Source organism: Zeugodacus cucurbitae, chromosome 4 (genome assembly GCF_028554725.1).
Source record: "Zeugodacus cucurbitae isolate PBARC_wt_2022May chromosome 4, idZeuCucr1.2, whole genome shotgun sequence".
In the NCBI taxonomy this organism is placed as follows: domain Eukaryota; kingdom Metazoa; phylum Arthropoda; class Insecta; order Diptera; family Tephritidae; genus Zeugodacus; species Zeugodacus cucurbitae.
The window spans coordinates 45448285-45470137 of NC_071669.1; the positions used below are offsets into that span (position 1 = coordinate 45448285).

The 21853-nt window shown below is 35.2% G+C and overlaps 6 protein-coding genes across 8 annotated transcripts in view; 3 read left to right on the forward strand and 3 right to left on the reverse strand.

The window, feature by feature from the left end:
* LOC128921527 (uncharacterized) overlaps window positions 1-21853 on the forward strand; it is a 225529-nt gene that overhangs the window by 76324 nt on the left and 127352 nt on the right. The window lies entirely within an intron of this gene.
* Window positions 5733-9077, reverse strand: LOC105221054 (syntaxin-7). Its single transcript, XM_011197712.3, has 6 exons — window positions 8289-9077; window positions 8152-8221; window positions 7944-8088; window positions 6999-7265; window positions 6779-6934; window positions 5733-6709 (listed from the first exon to the last, which is right to left on the reverse strand). The coding sequence occupies exons 1-6, from the start codon at window positions 8428-8430 to the stop codon at window positions 6614-6616; spliced, it is 876 nt and encodes a 291-aa protein (XP_011196014.2). The 5' UTR covers window positions 8431-9077; the 3' UTR covers window positions 5733-6613.
* Window positions 9251-11616, forward strand: LOC105221056 (actin-related protein 3). Its single transcript, XM_011197714.3, has 8 exons — window positions 9251-9496; window positions 9676-9856; window positions 9972-10178; window positions 10241-10348; window positions 10563-10854; window positions 10922-11166; window positions 11231-11314; window positions 11385-11616. Exons 1-8 carry the CDS (start codon window positions 9453-9455, stop codon window positions 11478-11480), a joined length of 1257 nt encoding a protein of 418 aa, XP_011196016.1. The 5' UTR covers window positions 9251-9452; the 3' UTR covers window positions 11481-11616.
* Window positions 14662-19148, reverse strand: LOC105221058 (transcription factor 25). Its single transcript, XM_011197717.3, has 10 exons — window positions 19011-19148; window positions 18644-18881; window positions 18055-18240; window positions 17655-17842; window positions 17277-17593; window positions 16792-17199; window positions 16581-16722; window positions 16176-16499; window positions 15231-15499; window positions 14662-14955 (listed from the first exon to the last, which is right to left on the reverse strand). Exons 2-10 carry the CDS (start codon window positions 18791-18793, stop codon window positions 14777-14779), a joined length of 2163 nt encoding a protein of 720 aa, XP_011196019.2. The 5' UTR covers window positions 18794-18881; window positions 19011-19148; the 3' UTR covers window positions 14662-14776.
* Window positions 19284-21033, forward strand: LOC105221059 (EARP-interacting protein homolog). Of its 3 annotated transcripts, none has more exons than XM_011197718.3 (5): window positions 19284-19401; window positions 19510-19562; window positions 19625-19756; window positions 19814-20017; window positions 20078-21033. In XM_011197718.3, exons 2-5 carry the CDS (start codon window positions 19521-19523, stop codon window positions 20807-20809), a joined length of 1110 nt encoding a protein of 369 aa, XP_011196020.2. In that variant the 5' UTR covers window positions 19284-19401; window positions 19510-19520; the 3' UTR covers window positions 20810-21033. The 3 variants fall into 3 exon arrangements, with proteins under 3 accessions (XP_011196020.2, XP_054085383.1, XP_054085381.1); XM_054229408.1 differs by having other exon boundaries at window positions 19323-19405; XM_054229406.1 differs by having other exon boundaries at window positions 19389-19437.
* Window positions 20799-21760, reverse strand: LOC105221060 (kxDL motif-containing protein CG10681). The gene is made up of 2 exons (XM_011197719.3): window positions 21466-21760; window positions 20799-21402 (listed from the first exon to the last, which is right to left on the reverse strand). Exons 1-2 carry the CDS (start codon window positions 21657-21659, stop codon window positions 20907-20909), a joined length of 690 nt encoding a protein of 229 aa, XP_011196021.1. The 5' UTR covers window positions 21660-21760; the 3' UTR covers window positions 20799-20906.

Here is a 21853-nt window from a genome sequence, read left to right on the forward strand (position 1 = left end):
ATGGATCGCAAAGAAGATCCTTACGTATCGCCGAAGCGATTTGGGCCTATTACAAATCTTATTAGGCGGCTAATGTCTATTCTGTTAAAATCGCTTGGTTCGCCAAAGATATAGCCACCGAGGGGTTTCAACCTCAGTCTTGCGAACGATGGAAAGTGGAAGAAAGTGTTTCCACCTAGCCTGTATACTCGTACATATTCCACAGTGTTCGGTGAATACTCTCACGGCAAGTAGAATCTGTTTAAGTGCATATAGTTCCGGCGATGTCTGGCGTTCCAATTTTGACCTCGCAACCGAGCAGATTCTGATTGTTAACCAGAGTTTACTAAGCTCGAAGTCCAGTGATCCATTATTAGAGAACAAGAAGACAGCGGAGCCTCGACTCTATCCGAGCATGATGAAATATGAATGACGGGTAAATCTTCTTTCAAGCTCATCCGCTCTGCAGCTCCCAGCGAGCTAGTTCCCATATGAGACGGATAGCGAAATAATTTGATGCTATCGATAAAGACCTTAGACACTCCTTAATTAGCTTTGAACATTCATTCAGCGAGCTCGGGGCCATAATGCCGCTCTACTATCGGAGTGAATACATACTCACCTCCCTGAAGGAGGCTGCACTTCGAAGCAGTTCTTCTACCGCTACCTTAATTGCAAAGCCGCTACCTTCTTCAAAACATTACAGTGGTCTGGTAACCTAAAACTAAGTTTTATGGAAAACTCAAGATAGGAGCTTTACCTCGAGCTAGTTTTACACTGAATACTTTCAAATACTCTCAAAATTGTGATCCATGGATGATAATATCCTCAAAATACTCGAATAAAAGTTGCAATTTTATTTCGCGAGATCTTCAAGACGTGGTGCGAATTCAAAACCGACAATTTTCATTGATCAGCGCTCGCCCATGTTATCGTGATGACTTATAGAAGTTCAAGGATTTGTCGTTTTTGAGCACTTTTACACGCCTCCTATCAATTTAGGGACTCCTTGACATACAACAATTTTAATTGGAATCTTTCTCTCTAAAATTATAAAGCCGATATCAACTCTTGATGTCATCAACACGATTCTAAGGCATTATTTGTCAGAGAAATCTTGAGAGACTTGTAGAGTCTTGATTCATTGAAAAAAATGCCTCACTTCTAAATTGCCTAACTATTACACAGTGTTTTCAGAATACTAGACTAATATATATTATTTTGATTTTTAAATTTTTTGATCTCTTGCGAACTAGTATTATTGACCACTTCTTTCGATTTAAGAGATTTTCTACATACCCATTTCTTCAAATTATAAAACTCGCAATGAGGGTATGGAGCTAAAACTGTGGAGCAGATAGTTTAAAAGAACTTATCATCATATAACATAAACTTGAGTTTGTCTACATCTGTTTTCTTATGACAGTTTCTCCGAAAGAGACCACTGATTTGATAGTTCGGAAATATATTTGTCAGATTCTTCAGGGCAAAGACTGTGTTTGACCGACATAATGTTCTTTCATGGAACTTTATCTCTTAAAGTCTCCTTCTTGGATTGCTTATTCAACTCTGTTATATTATTATACATACATATATAGATTAATCCAAAAAACAAAATATGGAAATGTTTATAACTATTTATAACGCAAGAGTTCGCAAAATACCTCAGACACCTGTCTACAAAATTCTTAAACAATTCTAATTTCCAATCGCCTATTAAAACAATACAAAGTAATTAGCAACATATTTGGAGTGGAGTGTAGCTGAATGACTGTTGAGGAGTGTCAAAATAGGGGCCAAAGCAAAACACTTTATGGATTTTGTTATAACCTTCAAGACTACAACACATGGTACATTCAAATGCTTTATTACGGCATATAATAATGGAGCAATGGAGGAACGGATGACGCTATAAAAGTGGCAGTAGAATTTCATTCAATAGCTGCTTGGCCGCCAACAATTTAACGCCTTTTCGTTTATTGCCACACACAAGATCGATCTCCGTGAACAATGGCACGATCGTTGGAGGTGAACGATGACGCGGCGAAATTTATGAACTACCCTATTATATGTTAAGAACGAAATAAAAACCAAATAAAAATAAACAAATATCGAAGTAATGCCAGCAAAGAACTACATATTGGATTTGTTTGTGTCCCCAAAAGGGACTGAGCCATTGGGTCGCTAAAGTGCAGCATTCAAACCACTTCATGCCGAACAAGTGCATTTACGAGTCCACAAACGACTGCAAAAGAGTGTCGTCGCGATCACCAAGCACCGTCCACCAGCCAAGTTGCGGCTTAGTCATCATCGTCAACGACGCTGATGATCGTGATATGCGCGTACGGTTTTAAGACCCTCTAGCCCTCGACAGTCGCTAAGGCACTTGTGTGGATGGATTGCATGAATGAATGAAGAACGTTGTACGCTTGACTGCTTAGCGTTGTGCCCAAAGCGGGAGATGTGCTGCTGGGACGGACGGAGTACAGCGGTAGGGACACAGTTACGCTGACACGTTGATGACTTGTCCCACTGACAATTAACGTATTCGTGCTATCAATGCGCATGAATTGGCACAAATTTACCAAATTATTCAATGCTGTCATTATGTGCAACAACAACAACTCCTACAACAACAAGCGCTAAAGAGCATGACCACCAAATGAAGTTGGATAATTTTTTGGATTTGTTGAAAGAGTACACTTTTTATACACACACTCGGATCGAGACCCGTTGCCTTGTTGTGCACGAGACGTGATTCGGCTTAAATTTTCAGTTAAATAAGTTGCCAACCAAATAGCCGGTAATAATATGGCACTCGATCTGGCTCGAGTGCAAGTGATACCGTGTGCGCACTTCAGCGTGATCAGGCAAATAGGCTCTCACTTGCCACACCGGAGCGACGTAATGGCTGGGTTGACTTGTTAACATCTACACACTCGTATAATTGAATTCCGACCAATGAAGTGTGACTATCATCGCGAGGAACCGTCGATGGAGTCAAGGTGTTTAACATAATCCAAATTTCGAATCTTGTAGCTTGGCTTGTGGTATCCGCCGAGGAGCTATGAGCTGTTCTTCATTCAGTTTTATTTTTCGTCCACCTTGAAGTGTCGCGGAAGAATGGTGTTCTGCACTTTGGTCAAGTGTGGCATTATCCGGATTGAGTGATGATGCATAAATGAGTTCATGCATTCAAATAATGGCTACAAGCGTGTATGGGCGTGTACTTATACAAATATGAAATTATGCAGGTATTTGCTGTCGCAGCGTTGACCTGTGTGTTCACCACTAATGATTGATGGATTCTTGATGTGTAGTTGCAGTTGATAGTGTTCTTAAATATTGTGATAAAAAATGAAATGCTACTGTCGCGAGGGCTTTGTTCAAGTCTATACAGTCAAAGAACGTGGTTATTAGGCAAATCTGTTAAAGAAAACAACGCGTTTAGACCACCGGCATTAACTCGAATTCTGCTGAACCTACGCTATTTGATAGGCAAAATACTGCTAAGTTGAATCCATGTCATCTCTTTCTGCGTCAAGAAGGCTTTAATATCTGGATTTTTATTATAATAAATAACGTAATTTTAGATGTAGGAAATAACAAGGTCATACTTGATTTCATTACCAGAAATTCGAACGTAATGGTCGCCCAAATGCAGCTAAGGAAGCTACAGACTAGTCAAAACTCAGCTCTCCGAACAACCACAGTTTGCCTCTAAATGTCTCCGGTAGAGCACTTACACAACGAGGCTCATTTGCTTCCTGTTAAGGAGCATAATGAAATGCTCTACAACCAGTTCCTGGCACTGGCTGAGAGCCGAGCCGTCAAGAGTAACTTTCTGAAATATGTACGTCGATGTCCTATATATATATATATATATATATATTTATATATATATATCGGATGCGATTGACTTATGACAAGCACAGAATGTCATTCACTTAACTCCCTCAGCGTGAATGGCGTATTTGGAGTCAAATCACCACCTATCGTAGACACCGAGGTTGAGTTGTCTCGCGAAACTACATCGACTTCGTTCTATACACTGTATTAGATTCAACTCCTATCTGAACCCCGACCGACCCCGCACATGTCCTGCGAAGAGTACCCGCATGACACTTACCACCTCTTTGCATCGCCAATCAACCCCAAACCTGTCGAAGCAGCTCGTTTCCTGGGCCTTCCGTAAGATGGCTTCGATGATAATTGATTTTTTGTTGCCGGTTCGGTTTTGTTAAGGGAACCTGGAACTGGGAATATGTATTAACAACTGTGTAGTATACTGCTGTAATACCAAAAGCTCCGTCAGGATCGGGAAGGATCTCTAAGAGCCGTTCGATACCAAACGAGGTTTCAGACAAGCTGACTCACTATCGTGTGACTTCTTTAACCTGATGCTGGAGAAAATAATACGAGCTGCAGAGCTAAATAGAGAAGGTACAATCTTCTATGTGGTAGGTACAATGTTCTAGAGTGTTCAGCTGCTGGCGTACGCCGATGATATCGGTATCATTGGAAAAAACACCCGCGACGTCAGTTCCGCTTTTTACAGACAGGATAAAGAAGTGGTGCTTATGGGTCTGGTGGTGGACGAGGACAAGACGAAATATCTCCTGTCATCAAACAAGCAGTTAGCGCATTTGCGTATTGGTTCCCACGTCACTGTTGGCAGTCAGAACTTTGAAGTTGTAGATAATTTCGTATACCTAGGCACCAGCATCATCGTCAGCTTTGAAATCCAACGCAGAATCACTTGCCAACAGGTGCTAATATGGACTGAGTAGGCAACTGAAAAGTAAAATCTCCTTAATTGTTGGCAACGGCGAATACCGTCGACGATGGGACGATGAGCTGTATGTGTTATTCGACGACATAGACATAGTCCAGCGAATAAAAAGACAGCGGCTACGCTGGCTGGGTCATGTTGTTCGAATGGAAGAAAGTGCCCGAGCTCTGAAAGTTTTCGAATACCCGCTGGTGGAAGCCGAGAAAGAGGGAGACCTCCACTCCGATGGAAGGACCAGGTGGAGAAGGACCTGTCTTCACTTGGTATTACCAATTGGCGCCAAACTGCCAAAAGGAGAGATGCGTGGCGCGCCTTTGTGGACTCGGCTATAACCGCGTAAGCGGTGTCTACGCCAGCCAATAAGAAGAATTATCCTGTCGATAGTATGAAATACATATGTGCATGTAAATTTCCCGAAGCGTTTTGACTCCGATTGGAGATAATTAAGTGGAGTGGACGATAAAAACAAAAAATCTTATAGGATGGTTTTTTGTGGAATCATCTTCATTCTTCAGATATGCGCTCGACGTCATCCATATAAATATTACAGCATATCTCTAAACTTAGCTCCAATGAATGACATTTTGTGATTTTATTTGTTAATATTGACACTTTAGTTTATTTAAACTCGAAACCTACGAATCTCAGCACTGATTTTAATCAGCTCTGTTTTTGGTCTCTTACTCATCTAACACCATTAACATCATCTGCTTTCATATTAGATTACTTTAATGACTATCGCAGACCATTGTATAGTGTATACTTTTTGATTACAATAACGCATTAACCCTTGTAGTGAAATTTTCCAAACCTTCCCCATAACCATTAAAAAAAATTTAATTACTTTATGCTTTTATTTGTGTTCACATCATTTCTTTTAGTTGGTTCGTATGTATTTTTGTCTTTTATCTCTTGTATCAATACATATTATGAGATTTCCCAACCAAATAAAAGTAACTAATTTCGGTTTCATTGCAATAGCAAGCAATAATTTACTCTTTAAGTCTGAACGAAGTGTAAACAATACAAATGAAGCAACAAAAGACATAAAAACTAACAAATCGAAGAAATTGATTATGTATAAATTTGAGAAAACAAGAATTGTATAAGCGTGTATTGAGTGGTGTAGCACAGTGCAATGGATAAATACTAAAAGCGTTCGGCATTTAGCGCAAAGCGTGTTTCCTGCTTAACAATAGCACACTACACATCCATAATGCACATACAAATACGAATGCATTTGTCGTGTTCATACAAATTTAAGTGCCTTATATAAGTTATACGAGTTAATAAATATGTATATAATTTTTGCATAAAAGTATAAATTTATATATTAAGGTTAAATAATACAATACAATATAATATAATATATATATATGTAAATATCGACCGCCACAAAGTATGTTTTTTTTTAATGAGAATGTACATTTTGTATTAATATTTAATTTTTTTTTTTCAGTTTTTGGTCTCGTTTTCGATATTTTTCATTTTACTTGTTTACAGTGGCAAATCATGTTAGGCAACGCATTTCAAACTGGAAAACATACACATACTATACATATTTTGTACAAATTGGCGAACTGACCATGGGCGTGCCTTCTTCCTCCACATCACCTATGATCTCTTCATCTACTACAATAAGTTATCATCGTTTATTATTATTAATATATTTAGACTTCCATGGAAAGTGTTTGCTTTCAAATATCACCTGAACTGTTAAATATATGTATGTATGTTGAAGTTCGAAACAAACTTTAATTGCGACTTTGCAGCAGCCTATGGTAGAATGCAAAGAAAACACATTGCCAGCAGAAAAATACTTTCTTACGTTCAAATTTGCAATTATTTTTTGAACTCGAATACAAGTATCATAATGATGATAAACAACACCACAGAGAGAATGCCGATTAAGATAAGCTTCTTCTTGCGCAGTTTATTCTGAAATTAATTTAAGAAATTTATTAGCAAACGTTTTTTGTGAGAGAGAGAGAGAGACAAAAAGCTTACTTTGTATGAACTGGCTTTACGCAGATTATCAGCACCCTGTGACACAAATACGCTAGTCTGCTCCACGGACGACTCAATCGAATCGACAGTTAGACCTTGTTCGTATACCATAGCGCCGAGTTTCTTGTAAATCTCGTTTACGCCCACAATGTTTTCCTGTTTAATGTAGGATAGTATAAATTATAAGTTTCCAATTTTCTGTTATGTGGTTTTCGCTTACCTCCAGTTCACGTATTTGTCGCTCTTGTTCTTCCAGCGCTTGCAAATCGATTTCTTCTTGCATTTGTGTTTGTTGCTGTGATTGATTCGATTTACGATTGAAGAAATTATCCTCGAAGAATGAACCACTATTGTTGCTGCCACTCGTACCGCCACCGCCGCTGCCACTGTTGCTGTTCGTGCCCGGTGGTTTACTAATGTTATAGCTTTGCGCACGCGCTTGTCGTACAGCATTCTTTTCGATATCGACGGTCTTACGTTGCACACCCTTTGAAATTAATACAATACGTTTATTAACTAATTTATGTTAAAAACAATTAAAGCATCCTACAGCTTATCTATTTTTGAACTAAAACTTGAAGATTTTTTTTTCTAGAAAAAAGAGGGAATTAATTCTAAAATTGAAAAGCTCTGCACTAAACAATTTGTTGTTGTTGTTGCTCTGCACTAAACAATTTGTTGTTGTTGTTGTATATATTGATACCTTAATAGGTCTAGATTATGATTATAAGGTGTTAAAACGTTAGAAAAATTAAGAGTAAACTAATAAATCAGTCAATTTGCAGATAATACAAAAAAAAAACTGAAATTAAAGTCAAATAATTTGTAATTGTATACAAAAAACGATCTTCCAATTGGGGATCCAATTAGACAAAATTGTGTAGTTTACAATTAGTCAAGTTCGTAACACGGTCTAATGAAATAATTTATTTGTTTGTTAGTAGAACAATTCTGACCAATATTTAAAAATACACAATAAAGATAGCAACGGATTAAGTAAAGACAGATAGTGAATGAGTAATGTATATCAAGTGCAAGTAAAAAGCGGTGCCAAGCACAAAACTAAACAATGAAACCATATTTGCTTTATCTAATAAGTAAACGCTACACATACATATATAACTGTTTTACTTTTTGTTAACCCTCTTATGTACATTGATTTTACCTGAAATGCTGTTAGAGCAGCAGTGAATTCGTCTACCAAACGATCGCGTTGAATTTTTAAATGACGTTCTTTGCACTTATCCACCTCTTTTAATTGATTATTTGTGTCCGATACCAGCTGATGCGTGTAGGTCATTATTTGATGTCTGCAATGTAATAAATGCAAGCATTAAATTCATAAAATGTTGTTAATTTCGTTCGTAACTTACAGCTGTTTCTTCAAGTCGGGTGAATCTTGTGGTGTATTAAATTGATTGACCATACGTTGCATAGTGGACACTGCAATTTGAATATGCATTTTAATTAGCAAGTTACAACAATTAATTTACATTTTAATTATATTTACCATTTTGTAATATTTTTTGTATGCTTGTTGCAATGGTTTGGGCAAGTCGTTGAAAGTCGGTTTCACTGTAACCAGCAGTTTGACCTGCAACAGCACCGTGGCCACCGCCACTAATGCCATTCTCCATATGCTGCAAATCCATGCTCTCGTAGGTAGACACTGTGGTTTAGTATTAGTTAACCAACAATGCAATGATTTTTTTTATGTAAACGCGTACGTAGAATGGCTTGCAAAAGTTTTTATAATTTGGAAGCCTTGTTTTTCAAGTTTTTATTGTTGTTCTTTTTGTGGTCAGCAGATAAGCTATTTACAGTAGGCTGCCGTTTTATTATTACACCGCACAATATTACGTCGCGCTACACACCTTTCTTTGTTGTACGAAATTCAATTATGGTTGGGGTATTTCCTTCAAGACCACTTACGTCGCCCACTTTCTATACGTTTTTGCTTTTTGGTATCATACGACCACTGGTACTATACTACTGCAATTGGTCTTTTAAAACAACCCTAACATTTAATAATCAATGTCAAATATTGAATTATCTATTGTTCTGCAATGTATTTACAACATGCGATGTTTACAAGTTCAATTAACTTTATAATTGCGTTAAATTTAATATGAATTTATTGCACTGTATATTATTTGCACTTTTCAATTTTTTACAGATGATAAAACTTTTTATTTTCTTTGCAAAAACTGCGTCAACTATGTGCTGTCAATTTGCAACAGAGATGCCAACATATTTAGAAAGTTTATTTGCACCAAATGGCAGCCATTAAATAATGCCTTTTTGCGACAATTTATTACTCAAAATTTATTTTTACTTTCTATAAAATATGAAGATAGAAAAATTTCAAAATGTCTATTTGATATAAAAACACTTCTACTTTGAATTGAAAGCCTACTGGCAATGCTTTCAAACTGTTATATTTATTTTTTTCCAATTGTTTGTCAATTGTCAGTGTGACGCATAGAATTGACAGAATCATTAAATGTCAGCGATTTTTTTCGTTTCTCGATAAAAGAAGGAAAAGTGCGTTGAACAAGAAATAAGGTGTGGTTGAAAAACAAAACTTTTACTATTAGATTAATGCGTTAACTTATAAAAAACTGTTAAAGTTATTTGAGAAAGTGTAAAAGTTAAATATTAAAGTAACAGCATAATGGCAGGACGTCTACCGGCTTGTGTGATCGATGTTGGCACAGGGTGAGTGAGCGAACATTTGCTGCAAAAAAGGAGGTCGCTGGTTCATTGATCACTATATGTGTACGTATTGGTGTACAAGCGGCCCCCACTGAAGCAATGTGAAAAACAAAAACCAATTCAACAAATGTGGTACATATTTTGCAAATTTCTCAAAATGAAAACACTTTTCCCTTGTATAGCTATACCAAATTGGGCTACGCTGGCAACAAAGAACCACAATTTATTATACCCTCAGCAATTGCAATTAAGGAGACAGCGCGAGTTGGTGACACTAACACGCGTAGGATAACGAAAGGTGTAGAGGATTTGGATTTCTTTATTGGCGACGAAGCATTCGATGCTACCGGATACTCGGTTAAGGCAAGTAAAAAAAAAAATAAATAAAATAACGTCATGACTAATGATGACTAATAACACAAGTCGAGATAACACTTGAAAGAATGTTTCAATTTAATAATGTAAATGTCGCTTATAGTACCCAGTGCGTCATGGTTTGGTGGAAGACTGGGACTTGATGGAACGTTTTTTGGAGCAGTGCATTTTTAAATATCTGCGTGCCGAACCGGAAGATCATCATTTTCTGCTTACTGAACCGCCGCTTAATACGCCAGAGAATCGCGAATATACCGCAGAGATTATGTTTGAAACATTTAATGTTCCTGGTCTCTATATTGCTGTGCAGGTGCGTAGCTACTTTACAAGCAAAGGAAATCTAAACATAAATTAATGCATATTTAATTCTAGGCTGTACTTGCCTTGGCTGCCAGTTGGGCCGCCAGACCTGTAGAAGGACGCACACTAACAGGCATTGTTGTAGATAGCGGTGATGGTGTAACGCACGTTATACCCGTGGTATGTGTTAAAATCACATAGATATAAATATCGGCGTTAAATTGGCTTTATTGTATTAGTGTCTTTATCTTATCTGCGTAAAATAGCATTCGATTTGAGTGTTCTATATGTTAACAATATTTTTACTGTTTATAATGAAAGCTATACAATCGAAACGCAAATTATATATACGTATATAATACAATTTTTAATAATTAATTTTTAATTGTTTCAGGCTGAAGGCTACGTAATTGGTTCTTGTATCAAACATATACCCATTGCTGGCCGCAATATCACCTCGTTCATACAGAGTTTACTGCGTGAACGCGAAGTAGGCATACCGCCGGAGCAAAGTTTAGAAACTGCCAAAGCGATTAAAGAGAAGCACTGTTATATTTGTCCAGACATTGCCAAAGAATTTGCCAAATATGATACGGAGCCAGGCAAATGGGTACGCAACTACACGGGTACCAATGCGGTGACCAAGAATCCATTCAGCGTCGATGTAGGCTACGAGCGTTTCTTAGGTATGCCAAATGGAGTACATGTCAGAATAAATTATTTATTTTATATTAAATTTACTTTCGTGTGCAGGACCTGAGATTTTCTTCCATCCCGAATTTTCAAATCCCGATTTCACCACGCCACTATCCGAAATCGTAGACAATGTCATACAAAATTGCCCGATCGATGTACGACGACCCTTATACAATAACATAGTATTGAGCGGCGGTTCGACAATGTTCAAAGATTTCGGACGTCGTTTGCAGCGCGATATCAAACGTTCCGTAGATACACGTCTCCGAATCAGCGAAAACTTATCAGAAGGCCGCATTAAGGTATGTGTATATACAAAAATTTCACAAAAGTTCCATCTTTGTAACAAATTGTATATACTTTCAGCCAAAACCAATCGATGTACAAGTCATAACACATCATATGCAGCGATATGCTGTGTGGTTTGGTGGCAGCATGTTGGCATCCACGGTAAGTTACGACTATTGCTAAAAGTTGATAAACGTTTTTGATGCTCATATGCTTCTTTTTCAACTTACAGCCTGAGTTTTATCAAGTGTGCCACACAAAGGCTGCTTACGAGGAGTATGGTCCAGGAATTTGTCGTCATAATCCTGTATTTGGTACCATGACATAATCATATATGCAACAGACTGTGCTCACAGAATTGTTTTCCTCCTCTATATATACTATACAATTTATAAAATTCCACTTATTTTAATTTTTCATTTTAAATACGTCGATCGTGCAATTTGGCAACATCTATACGAAAGCTCACAAAATTTTCGTTATACAATGAAGGAAATATGTGTAATGCTGTTAAGTTGCAATGTCATTCGTCGTATGTAATACTTAAAGTCAACAACTAATGTTCAAGCCGCATTTTTTCGTATTATTATAATTAGAAGAGTCTTATTATGCTTATTAAAATGATATAAACGATAATTATTTGTACAGTGCCGACGCATTTATTGTAATGTTGGCACTTTTATACGCATACATATGTATTTACGCTTTTCCCAGTTGCTGAGCGCCAAGTGCAAGTGCAAGTGATGCAATCGAGTTGAGTGTTTATCACAAAATATTCTATTTAATTGCTTTATTTGCATTACTTATACAAGCGTCACACACAAATGTATGTGTTACTCTATTATTAACGTAAATTGTCATTTTTTTATGTTCAGCTATTCAAGTGAAACAGTGTAGTATGAGAAAGTATATAACTAAATATTTAAAATTTTGGCCAATTACAATTAAATTGAATAAAAACTATTAATGAATAGAAATGTGCGAATACACTGAAAATATATTGTGTGAAGAATGTGATTCTTTAAGAGAATTAAATAAAATCAATGTGAAAATAAAAAAAACAAAACAAATACTTTCATTTATTCAATGTGTGATTCATTAAATTCCATAAGATGTAAAAAATTAGATGGAGTTCTTGTATATGCCGTTACTTACTGTAAAGTGAAGTCAGCTGACATTTTAAAATTAAACAACAAAAACAGTTAAAGTGCAATATGGAACTAATTAGGATTAAAGGATTAAATTAAATTTAAAGAATTAAAGACTTACAATTACAGTTGAACTTCCCTAACTCCAATCACCATAATCCACAAAAAAACTTCCAAGTTAGGGGGACTTCTGAGTTACGGAAAGTATTTTTATGAAATTTGACTTCTATTGCCAATTCAAGAGTTTGAGTCATTGATAACTTCGAGTTAAGGCAGTTCAAGTTATGGAAGTTCAATTGTAATTGCTTCTCATTTTTCTAAAACTGTCCTTTGCAATGTTAAATCAATAAATGAATATTTAAATAGATATTTTGCAACAACTGCGTTAAAATAAAGACAAACTAATGTAAAATTAGTGCAATAAATTTGAAATTATTATTATTTTTTTTTTTTTTGATAAACACAAAACATTGATATGACCACAATCACTATATCGGCTACAATTAAATGCCAGCAATGTTTTCTTACAATACAGATTTATTAATAACACTATTATTGAAGGTCTTAATCAGTGTCTTTGTTGTTTAAAACAGACATCCAACATTTTCCTAATTTTTAGAATATAATTCTGTTGCCCCGACAGCGCGTAACAAAGCTGAAATAAATTTCAAATTTCACCAAGTAAATAAAAAAAACATTTCTTTATGGGAGATTAGTATTTATTTTTATTAAAATTTGATGCCATTATAATATCTTAACAAATTTGAGTTAGAAAACATGACTTAAATTTTGTTTCTGTTTTTTCATTTATTATAGACGTCATTTACTACTTTTGGCGCCGCCTCACACGACTTGCTTACAAATGCAATTAGCCACTAACAACATTTAGCTATATATGTCATGCAGCTGTCACCTATTTAACTGATTAAAGTGACCGCAAACATAATTAAATTGCATTTTGAAGTTCTTCACATAAATAGCATAATTATGTATGTATGTATGTATTTTGTATGTATGTATATGAATAGTTTTTAGAAGCGTAATTAAGTGAATAAATTGGTGGTGCTGACGTTAAGATTAGAGAACACACATTTTTTTTCTTCGTTTGCGAGTTTGTAATTAAAATGTATTTATATTTGTTAACAATAATTTATTTATTTTGCTTTTAAATATATTTCTGGGGTCGGCTTTAGTATAGTATCCCCCGATTTCAGAGTTAAAATGGGTATGGTTGGAAAGAGGACGATCTCCAGATTACGAATATATATAATAGTTGCCGCAGGAGACTTATAGTTTTCGAGATATTCGCATTTAAAGTTGAAAATTTCACAAATTTTATGTGGCGATATTTCGATTATTACTTAACTTTCAATTTGTATAATACGCTTATTATACACTAACACTTCACTAAATTGTTTCCACATACTTATTTTATATCAATTGGTTTAATATTTGCTTTAAATAAGCATTTTAATTTTTAAACAATTTTGTTTATATGCACAATAACCAGTTGACAGATATCAAGTGTTGCCAAATCTACATATTTTACAAACGAATAAAAGTTAATAAAAAAATTACATGATTTATAATACATTTATTCCTGTTTCTTGAAAAACCATGATAATGGGTGGACCAGAGTTATTTTTCAAAAGCGCGGCCGAAGGCCGCAATTGCAGAAAAAAGAAATACGCGAAAGATTATTATTTTTATTTTCATTTGTTTGGTTATGGCAATACTTGATATCTGTCAACCTGGTTATTGTGCATATAAACAAAATTGTTTAAAAATTAAAATGCTTATTTAAAGCAAATATTAAACCAATTGATATAAAATAAGCATGTGGAAACAATTTAGTGAAGTGTTAGTGTATAATAAGCGTATTATATAAATTAAAAGTTAAGTAATAATCGAAATATCGCCACATAAAATTTGTGAAATTTTCAACTTTAAATGCGAATATCTCGAAAACTATAAGTCTCCTGCGGCAACTATTATATATATTCGTAATCTGGAGATCGTCCTCTTTCCAACCATACCTATTTTAACCCTGAAATCGGGGGATACTATACTAAAGTTTCCCCTATTTCTGAAAGCCATTGATTTATGCATATTTGTATGTGCACTTACATACCAAATAAAAGTGCGTTGACATTCAATAATTCTTCTCTTCCTTTCTCAATTAAATTATTAAATTTTTTTAGTAACAATAATCAGATATTTTTCAGTTTTTTGATGCAATTATAGTTTTTTTTTCTATATAAACAGTAATAAGTTCCAAAAGGATTTTCCATTCGACGGGTATTTGTTCTACGTTTAAAAATGTTGTTCTCTGCTTGATTCTTATAAACTTTGATAGGAGTGAAGTAAAGTTGATAAATAGAAGAATTGAATTGTATTAAAGTGGAATTGTAGTAAGAAGTTGAACAGAAAAGAAGAAAATGAAAGGAAAAAAGAAGTAAAGCGCAGCAGTAGCAATTCAATCAAAGTAATCGCTCGTGTCTTCTTCTGAACTGCCGTTTTCTTCGCCATCGGCCGTCTGCATGGGCTCCACAATACGGAAATTTTGCAGAAAATCACGCATGGCATCAACGATATTTGTCAGCGATTGTGTGAGTTCACGATACGAAGCGCCACCCTCGGCGTTGGCGACAGGTTCTAAAATAAGCATTAAGATGGATTAGTTGGGTATATATAAAATATTAAAAATAAATAATAATAATTTAAAGCAAATTAAGAAAAACTGATTTCGTTAGAATTTATTTTGGTCTGTACCGCATATGTAAAACCCAAATGTTTTTAAGAGTTCCACAGAGAGACTAACAGACCAAATAACAGTATTGATAAATTCCTAATCAGTGCAGTCAGGTTTGATGAAAATTTTTTGCATTACTTTATAAATGAAATGATCAATTTTTCTAAAATTAACACACCTTCAGCTGCGGCATTTTCCAAATTTGCATTCAATGCTTGGAGATGGCGATCCACTTGCGCCACTTCATCGTCATCATGACCCAAATTGACTTGCGGTGCGGGCAAAGCATTCGCACGTTCGGGCACTGCTGCTGCTACAGCATTTTGTTGTTGTTGTTGCTGTTGTTCACCGCCACGATTATTTAAATTGAATGTTGGCATCAGCGATTCAAAAAACATGAGCACCGATCGATTTGGGCCTGTTGTTGGGCTGCTCGACGATGATTTTCTATAACACAACAATATTATCAATATTGATTTGAATAAATTTACGTCACTGCGTTAACAAAAAGCATTTTTTAACTTTTCCGTAAATTTAAATATTTTTTCTTATAAATTAGCGAAATAAACATAGGTGTTTTTGTTAACGCAGGGACCTCCATATGCATCAAAATGACGTTTAAAATGTTAACCACAATGTATACGTAAAGTGCATAAGTCACATAGTCGAAATGCAAAATTTAATAACAACAAAACAAAACAAACGAAATGTCAATGAAAATGGGTGCAATATTAAAAAAAAAATAATAAATGCAATAAATTTTGTGGCAAATTAATTTAAAAACGAATATATTCTAAATAAATTTATTTAGAACGATTTATTTTGTTAAACGGCACACGTCATATTAAAAATAAACAAATAAAAAATTAATAAATAAACAAAAAAAAATAAAAATTGTCTGCTTAGGTCTATTTCTTATTGTTTCCGTACACTTTGTCCAATTTTGTTTCGTCTTTTAATTATATAAATAAAATCAAAATGTGTTACAGTGCTATTGTTCGGTTATGTCATAGTACATATACAAAGGCTAACATTACTTGTGTACAAAGTTTAAATACCGTACAAACTGTGTATCTAAACTTTGCATTACAATAAGAGTGCATTCAATTGTTCTTGTGTATACCGCTCATAGCAATTCATTGAGTCCACTGGTGGCAAGGGATCATACATCATGATCGGATCCTTCTCCGCGCTAAGGAATGGCGCTAATGGTACTTTTTCCTTATAATCCGATAGTATCACATGACGTAAGATGGGACGTGGCGGCGAGACATAACGCACAGCACGCTTCTTATTATAATCGTTAATGATTTCATCTTTCTTATCAACAAGATCCAAAACTGTATTAACATTGTGCTCCAACCAAGGCAACATGTTATCCTGACGCCACACCACTTTGGCACGACAGATGTATAACGATACGAGCTGATGCAGTGATGGTGATTGGCTATGACAAGGAAAGGTTTTTTTAATATTTTAAACAATTCAATGGTATTAATTTTCATTTAAAAAATATATGCAATTTTACCTGCCAGATATCGACGAGTTAAAGTAAGACGATGTTATTACACGCATATCGGTTTGCACAGATAATTCATCCAAAAGCAGACGCAACACACCGGGAAACATTAACAGCGCATACTGCAAAGCTTTATTAGACTTTTCACAGTCTAATACCAATGAAAAATAAAAATGTAATTGTTATTACTAATATTTATGAGTGAACAAATTCTACGCACCTCCCGATTGGCAAAATAATGCCAAAGCATATGAGTACGCCATGTTTGGTAACTGTGATAGGTTGCGTGCGGCATCATATTCCTCGTAGAATTGTATAAGCCAGGCATACTGCTTGCTGCGTAAAGCATAGTAGTCGATAATCAATACGATCGCGAGCGGATCTACTTTCGGATTCAAATTCAATATCAATTTGGATATTTCAAACGCGGTGCGACAACAAGCACGCGCTTCCAAATATTGTGCATATTTAAACAATGTAATAAAGAATGCACGATTTTCTTGGCGGCGATAATCAAGACGACAATTGCCCGATGTCAAACTGAAACATGGATGTAGTGAGGACTCCAGCACAAGTACGGCGCGCTCAATAAGTTCAGCAGCTAAGCTATAGTTCTCTGTCATTTTACCTGTAATTGCAATTAGAATGGATAACAAAATATTTTTTTTAACATACATTTTCATTTCACATTTTCTTATCGCTTACATAATTCACTTAGCTGTATTAAAGAATCGACGTGATATGGACAACGCCTTATCAAACTAATAAAGAAGTCTGAATCAGTGCGTTCAACGGCTTGCAAAAATAAATTCTGTATTCCCTGATAGTATGGGCTGTGTTCGAAAGCGTACCATTGAATTTTTTCTAATGGATTAATGTGTGCACGACTGGTGCCGGCTAACTGATCCGGCGATGGTACGGCTTTCATTGAAATAACGTTTTTCGGGATACGAGGCCAAGAATCTTTGGCAGTAACCATGTATGTACACTTCAGTGTCGATTTTTGGCGGCCACGTTTATTCCTAGAGAGTGATATATGCATTATTCAAATGTCGAAAGCAGCTAACAAATACTTGTACTCACTCAATTTTGACAACTTGTTTACCAAAAGTTCGACGCATTTCATTTTGTGGACTCAAGTGTCTTAGTTCCACTCTCAGTAAGGAATTATCGATCTCTATACTAGGAGGTGGCAACTTTTGATTTTGGTTTGTGGCATCATGTACTTTCCCAATAAGAGAATCAATATCGCTTAAGTATTTATCTGTAAGCTATAGTAAATATTTTAATTATATGTAAGTAAGCAGTGTTATAATTTTTGTACATATACAAGCATAATAGTTTTTTCTGTATATATGTATATTCATTTTTATATTTTTTTTTTTTTGCTTACTGCTTACTTGACCTAGTGCACTAGCAAAATCAACGTTGGCGGTTCAAAGTAAACAACCATTCATTCACACATGTTTAGTCTTCATCTCACCTCGTTATCCTCACTGCTTATGTGATTGCCGGTGTACTTTGTCTTCTTCTTGCGCTTCTTCTTCTTCTTTTGTTTGGCTGCTCCGCCACCACCTGCACCACTGGGTAGATTTGCCGCCGTTGAAGCATGCTCCGTTTCGTTATCATCCTCCTTAACTTCGCTCTCTGAGAGACTTTGTTGATTCAACTGGTGTGACATAGGTGGTATTTTAGTGTTGTGTTCAAAAGTTTGTATGAAAACATAGAATGAAAAACAATAAATGACATGCATTAAAAGTTTTCATTCATTTTATAGTATATCAGATGGTATAAAATGCCAGAAATGGTAGTTGACACCATTAATTTATGTATATATCCTATTAGTATCAATTTCCAACCCTTTCTTTGACTAGACATTAGTGCGTCTGTTGCTGGTTGTCGTGATATGTAATTGTTGTGAATTCGTGTCACTTGTCTCTATACTTTTTCCAGTCAGTTAGTGGAACATTAGTATTTTCATATGATATATATTTCTTCAAAATGCTGAGTTCTAATTACATTTATAATTTCTTTTACAATAACCTATTTGTTTACTTGTTATAATTACTCACCAGATCAAAGGGATTCAAATGCTTGCCCCGTGTTGTTACCAATTCATCATCGTCCTCACTTAGTTGCTCATCATCGTTGCTATCTTTGCCATCGATCATTAAATCCTTGTCTATGCCACCTTGCAATTTCTTAAGTGCGCGAGATGACATTTTTATAAACTTCGCCTTTTCAAATTCTGGGTGCTTCACAAATTCTTATTAACACGTCTTCAAACTCCACAATTTTTTGTTTTATTTTCTAAAGATTAGCGACAATATAATTATATTATACTTCATAACAAAACTTGCTTAAGCTAATGTTAAGAAAATTTGCGTGTTTTGATTGCTTTTGATGTCGAGAGAAAATCAATATTCCTGAAAAACTTACTGCTACCTCGTCACCAGCTCTTCATTTATTTTATTCCGTTTGGAAGAATGTGATAAAAACGAATGAAATGTTACGAGAAATTTATATGAAAACGATGTTGTTTGTTTACAAATTTTGAAGTTTCTTTTGTGATGCCATATCATATGAATAATATTCGCAATAAGACATCACACGGTCGTTATCTGTATGTCGTACTTAACAGCTGTGCTTAATATTATATTATATTATTAAATATTTATTTATATAGACCCTTTATTAATTTAGCTGTGAAAACAGTGTTGATACTTATACACCTGCAAAAATCAGAACGATGTATATCATTTTTCTGCTAGTTGTGATAAGCTGCCGAAATTTATCGCAGCAGTTAAGTCAAAGTTAAGGAAAATAGCGAGTACGTACGTATAATAAGAAAAAATACATTGTCACGGTATTGTTGATCATAACAAAATATAAAATTTTGATAAAATTCATAAATATAATTAAAAAATCTATTCCACAGCTTTTTAGAAAATGGAGGAGTCCAATGGATTAATTTATGGCTTAGAACTGCAAGTATGTTGTTAAAATATATCAATCTTAATTATCTTTAAAAACTGTAATCCTTCACAAAATAGGCCCGTGCATTGACTCCACAATACGGCGAGGGAAATGAGGTCCGCTTTTTTATTGCGACTAACTCCTTAAAGCCAACAAATCAAGTTCATTTACTGGAGTTTAATGAAGAGAAAGCAAACGTACAAGCAAAAGTAAATATTTAGAAATATATTGTCTAAAGTCTCTTAATGTACATTTAATCTATTTAGATATACGAACATTCGCTTGGCGAAGTTTGGAAGTTAAATAGCAGTCCTCATGATGAAAATTTGATAGCTTCCTGCTACAATGTACTCAAAGGATCCCAAATACAAACACAAGCGGCTTTGCTTCAAATGCCTACGGAAGTAGATGAACAAAATTTAAAAATGGAGTTTCTACCTTGGCAGCAAGTTGAAACATTGGATACGGAGGTGAAAAATAAATAAATTTATATTAAAATACCAACTTATATCAATTTCAATTACTTTTAGAAATTTGGTGATAAAGTGAAAACTGTTGAATTTCATCCCAGTCAGAAAAATACTTTAGCTTGTGTAGTGGATGGAAAAGTTGTTATTTTTGATCGTGCTGAATCACAAACCCGTGTTGTAGCAGAAGCTGCGTCTCCAAATGCGCAGAAAAATGCACCTTCATTCACCACAGGAAAGTGGTCTCATCACCATCAAGGACATCAGTTCTTTACCTTACACGATTGTAGTGTGCGTTCGTTTGATATTCGTGACACCCAACACTGTGCATGGTCCATTGAAGATGCCCACAATCAATTAGTTCGTGATTTGGATTGCAATCCCAATAAACAATGTCATATTGTAACAGGCGGCGATGACGGTGCCGTAAAAGTTTGGGACTGTCGTATGCCAAAAGAACCAGTATTCTTCCGTAATGATCATGCGCATTGGGTTTGGTCAGTACGATTTAACACATTCCACGACCAGTTAATATTATCGAGCTCAAGTGACTGTAAAGTGTTACTGACTTGTGCTGGTTCTGTAAGTTCCGAGGCATCGAGTGATGCGCTGCCTGAGGAACGTCGACGAGTACTTTCTGATGGTTTACTACAGACTTTTGATCAACATGAAGATTCTGTGTATTGCGTCGAATGGAGCAATGTGGATCCTTGGATATTTGCTTCGCTTAGTTACGATGGGCGTGTATTAATCTCAAAAGTCCCAAAGCAATACAAATATCAAATAATATTTTAAGTAATATTTATTGAACTTAAAAATTATGTTTATGCATTTTAATCTTAATTAAAATATAATAATTTAACACTAAATATATATAGGCCTTAATGAGTGTCTACCCAGTGTCCTCCGATGTACAATCAGACGAGTCATTGGGGTTAGTGGTTTCAATTGAGCATACACGTTTAATTAATTCATTTTCAATGGGTTTGCCATTGTCAACGGCTTCTTCCATTTGTACATATTCAACGGTTGTGCTTTTCTTTAATGAATCTCTTGTATTTTTCGCTGATTCATCATCAGCATTAGTGCAGCTTTCTACATTCTTTTGCTCTATATTCGTTTTAGAACTTCTCGCTTCTGTCTCATCTTCTGCTTCCTCTGCCAAACTGCTTCGCTGAGGCTGTGCTTCTGCGTATGCTAAAGGATACTGCACGCTTAGCTTTTGTTTTATGGACCGTACTTTCCGGAAAATATAATCGAGATCTTTTTTCATTTCAGTTAGTAATTTCACATGCTTCTTGAAGTCATCATTCGCGTTTTTAAGACGACTTTGTGATAACTGATTACAGTTTAACATCATCTCATTCGTTTTTTCAAATCGCTGTAGCCTAAAATAAAAATAAAACTCAACAATTCAGGAATTAATAGATTAGTTTCGTTTTTTGACTCACATTTGCTTTTGTGCTCGAATCATAGTTTCAACATCGCCCTGATTGACTAATCCTGCTAATCCTTGTATAAAGACTTCAGCAGCCGTGTAGTTGTGGAAACCTTCAAATTCACTTTCAGGTGTAACATTCTCTGTTGCGTTACCATTGTTACTTTTTCCGGAAGGGGATTGAACTCCCTGAAAAGATTGAGCCATTGAAACACTGTGTCCTATTTGAAACCAAAAGTGATCCTTTGTTTTCCTTTGCGTTATTTATTGATTTTGTTTTCACTCTAGTATGATAAAACATATATACATACAATGACAGATATGTTATTACAAACATTTGGCGGGCCACCCCACAATAACTAAACTTTAACTAAAATTATAATCTATATTGTTTGTAAATC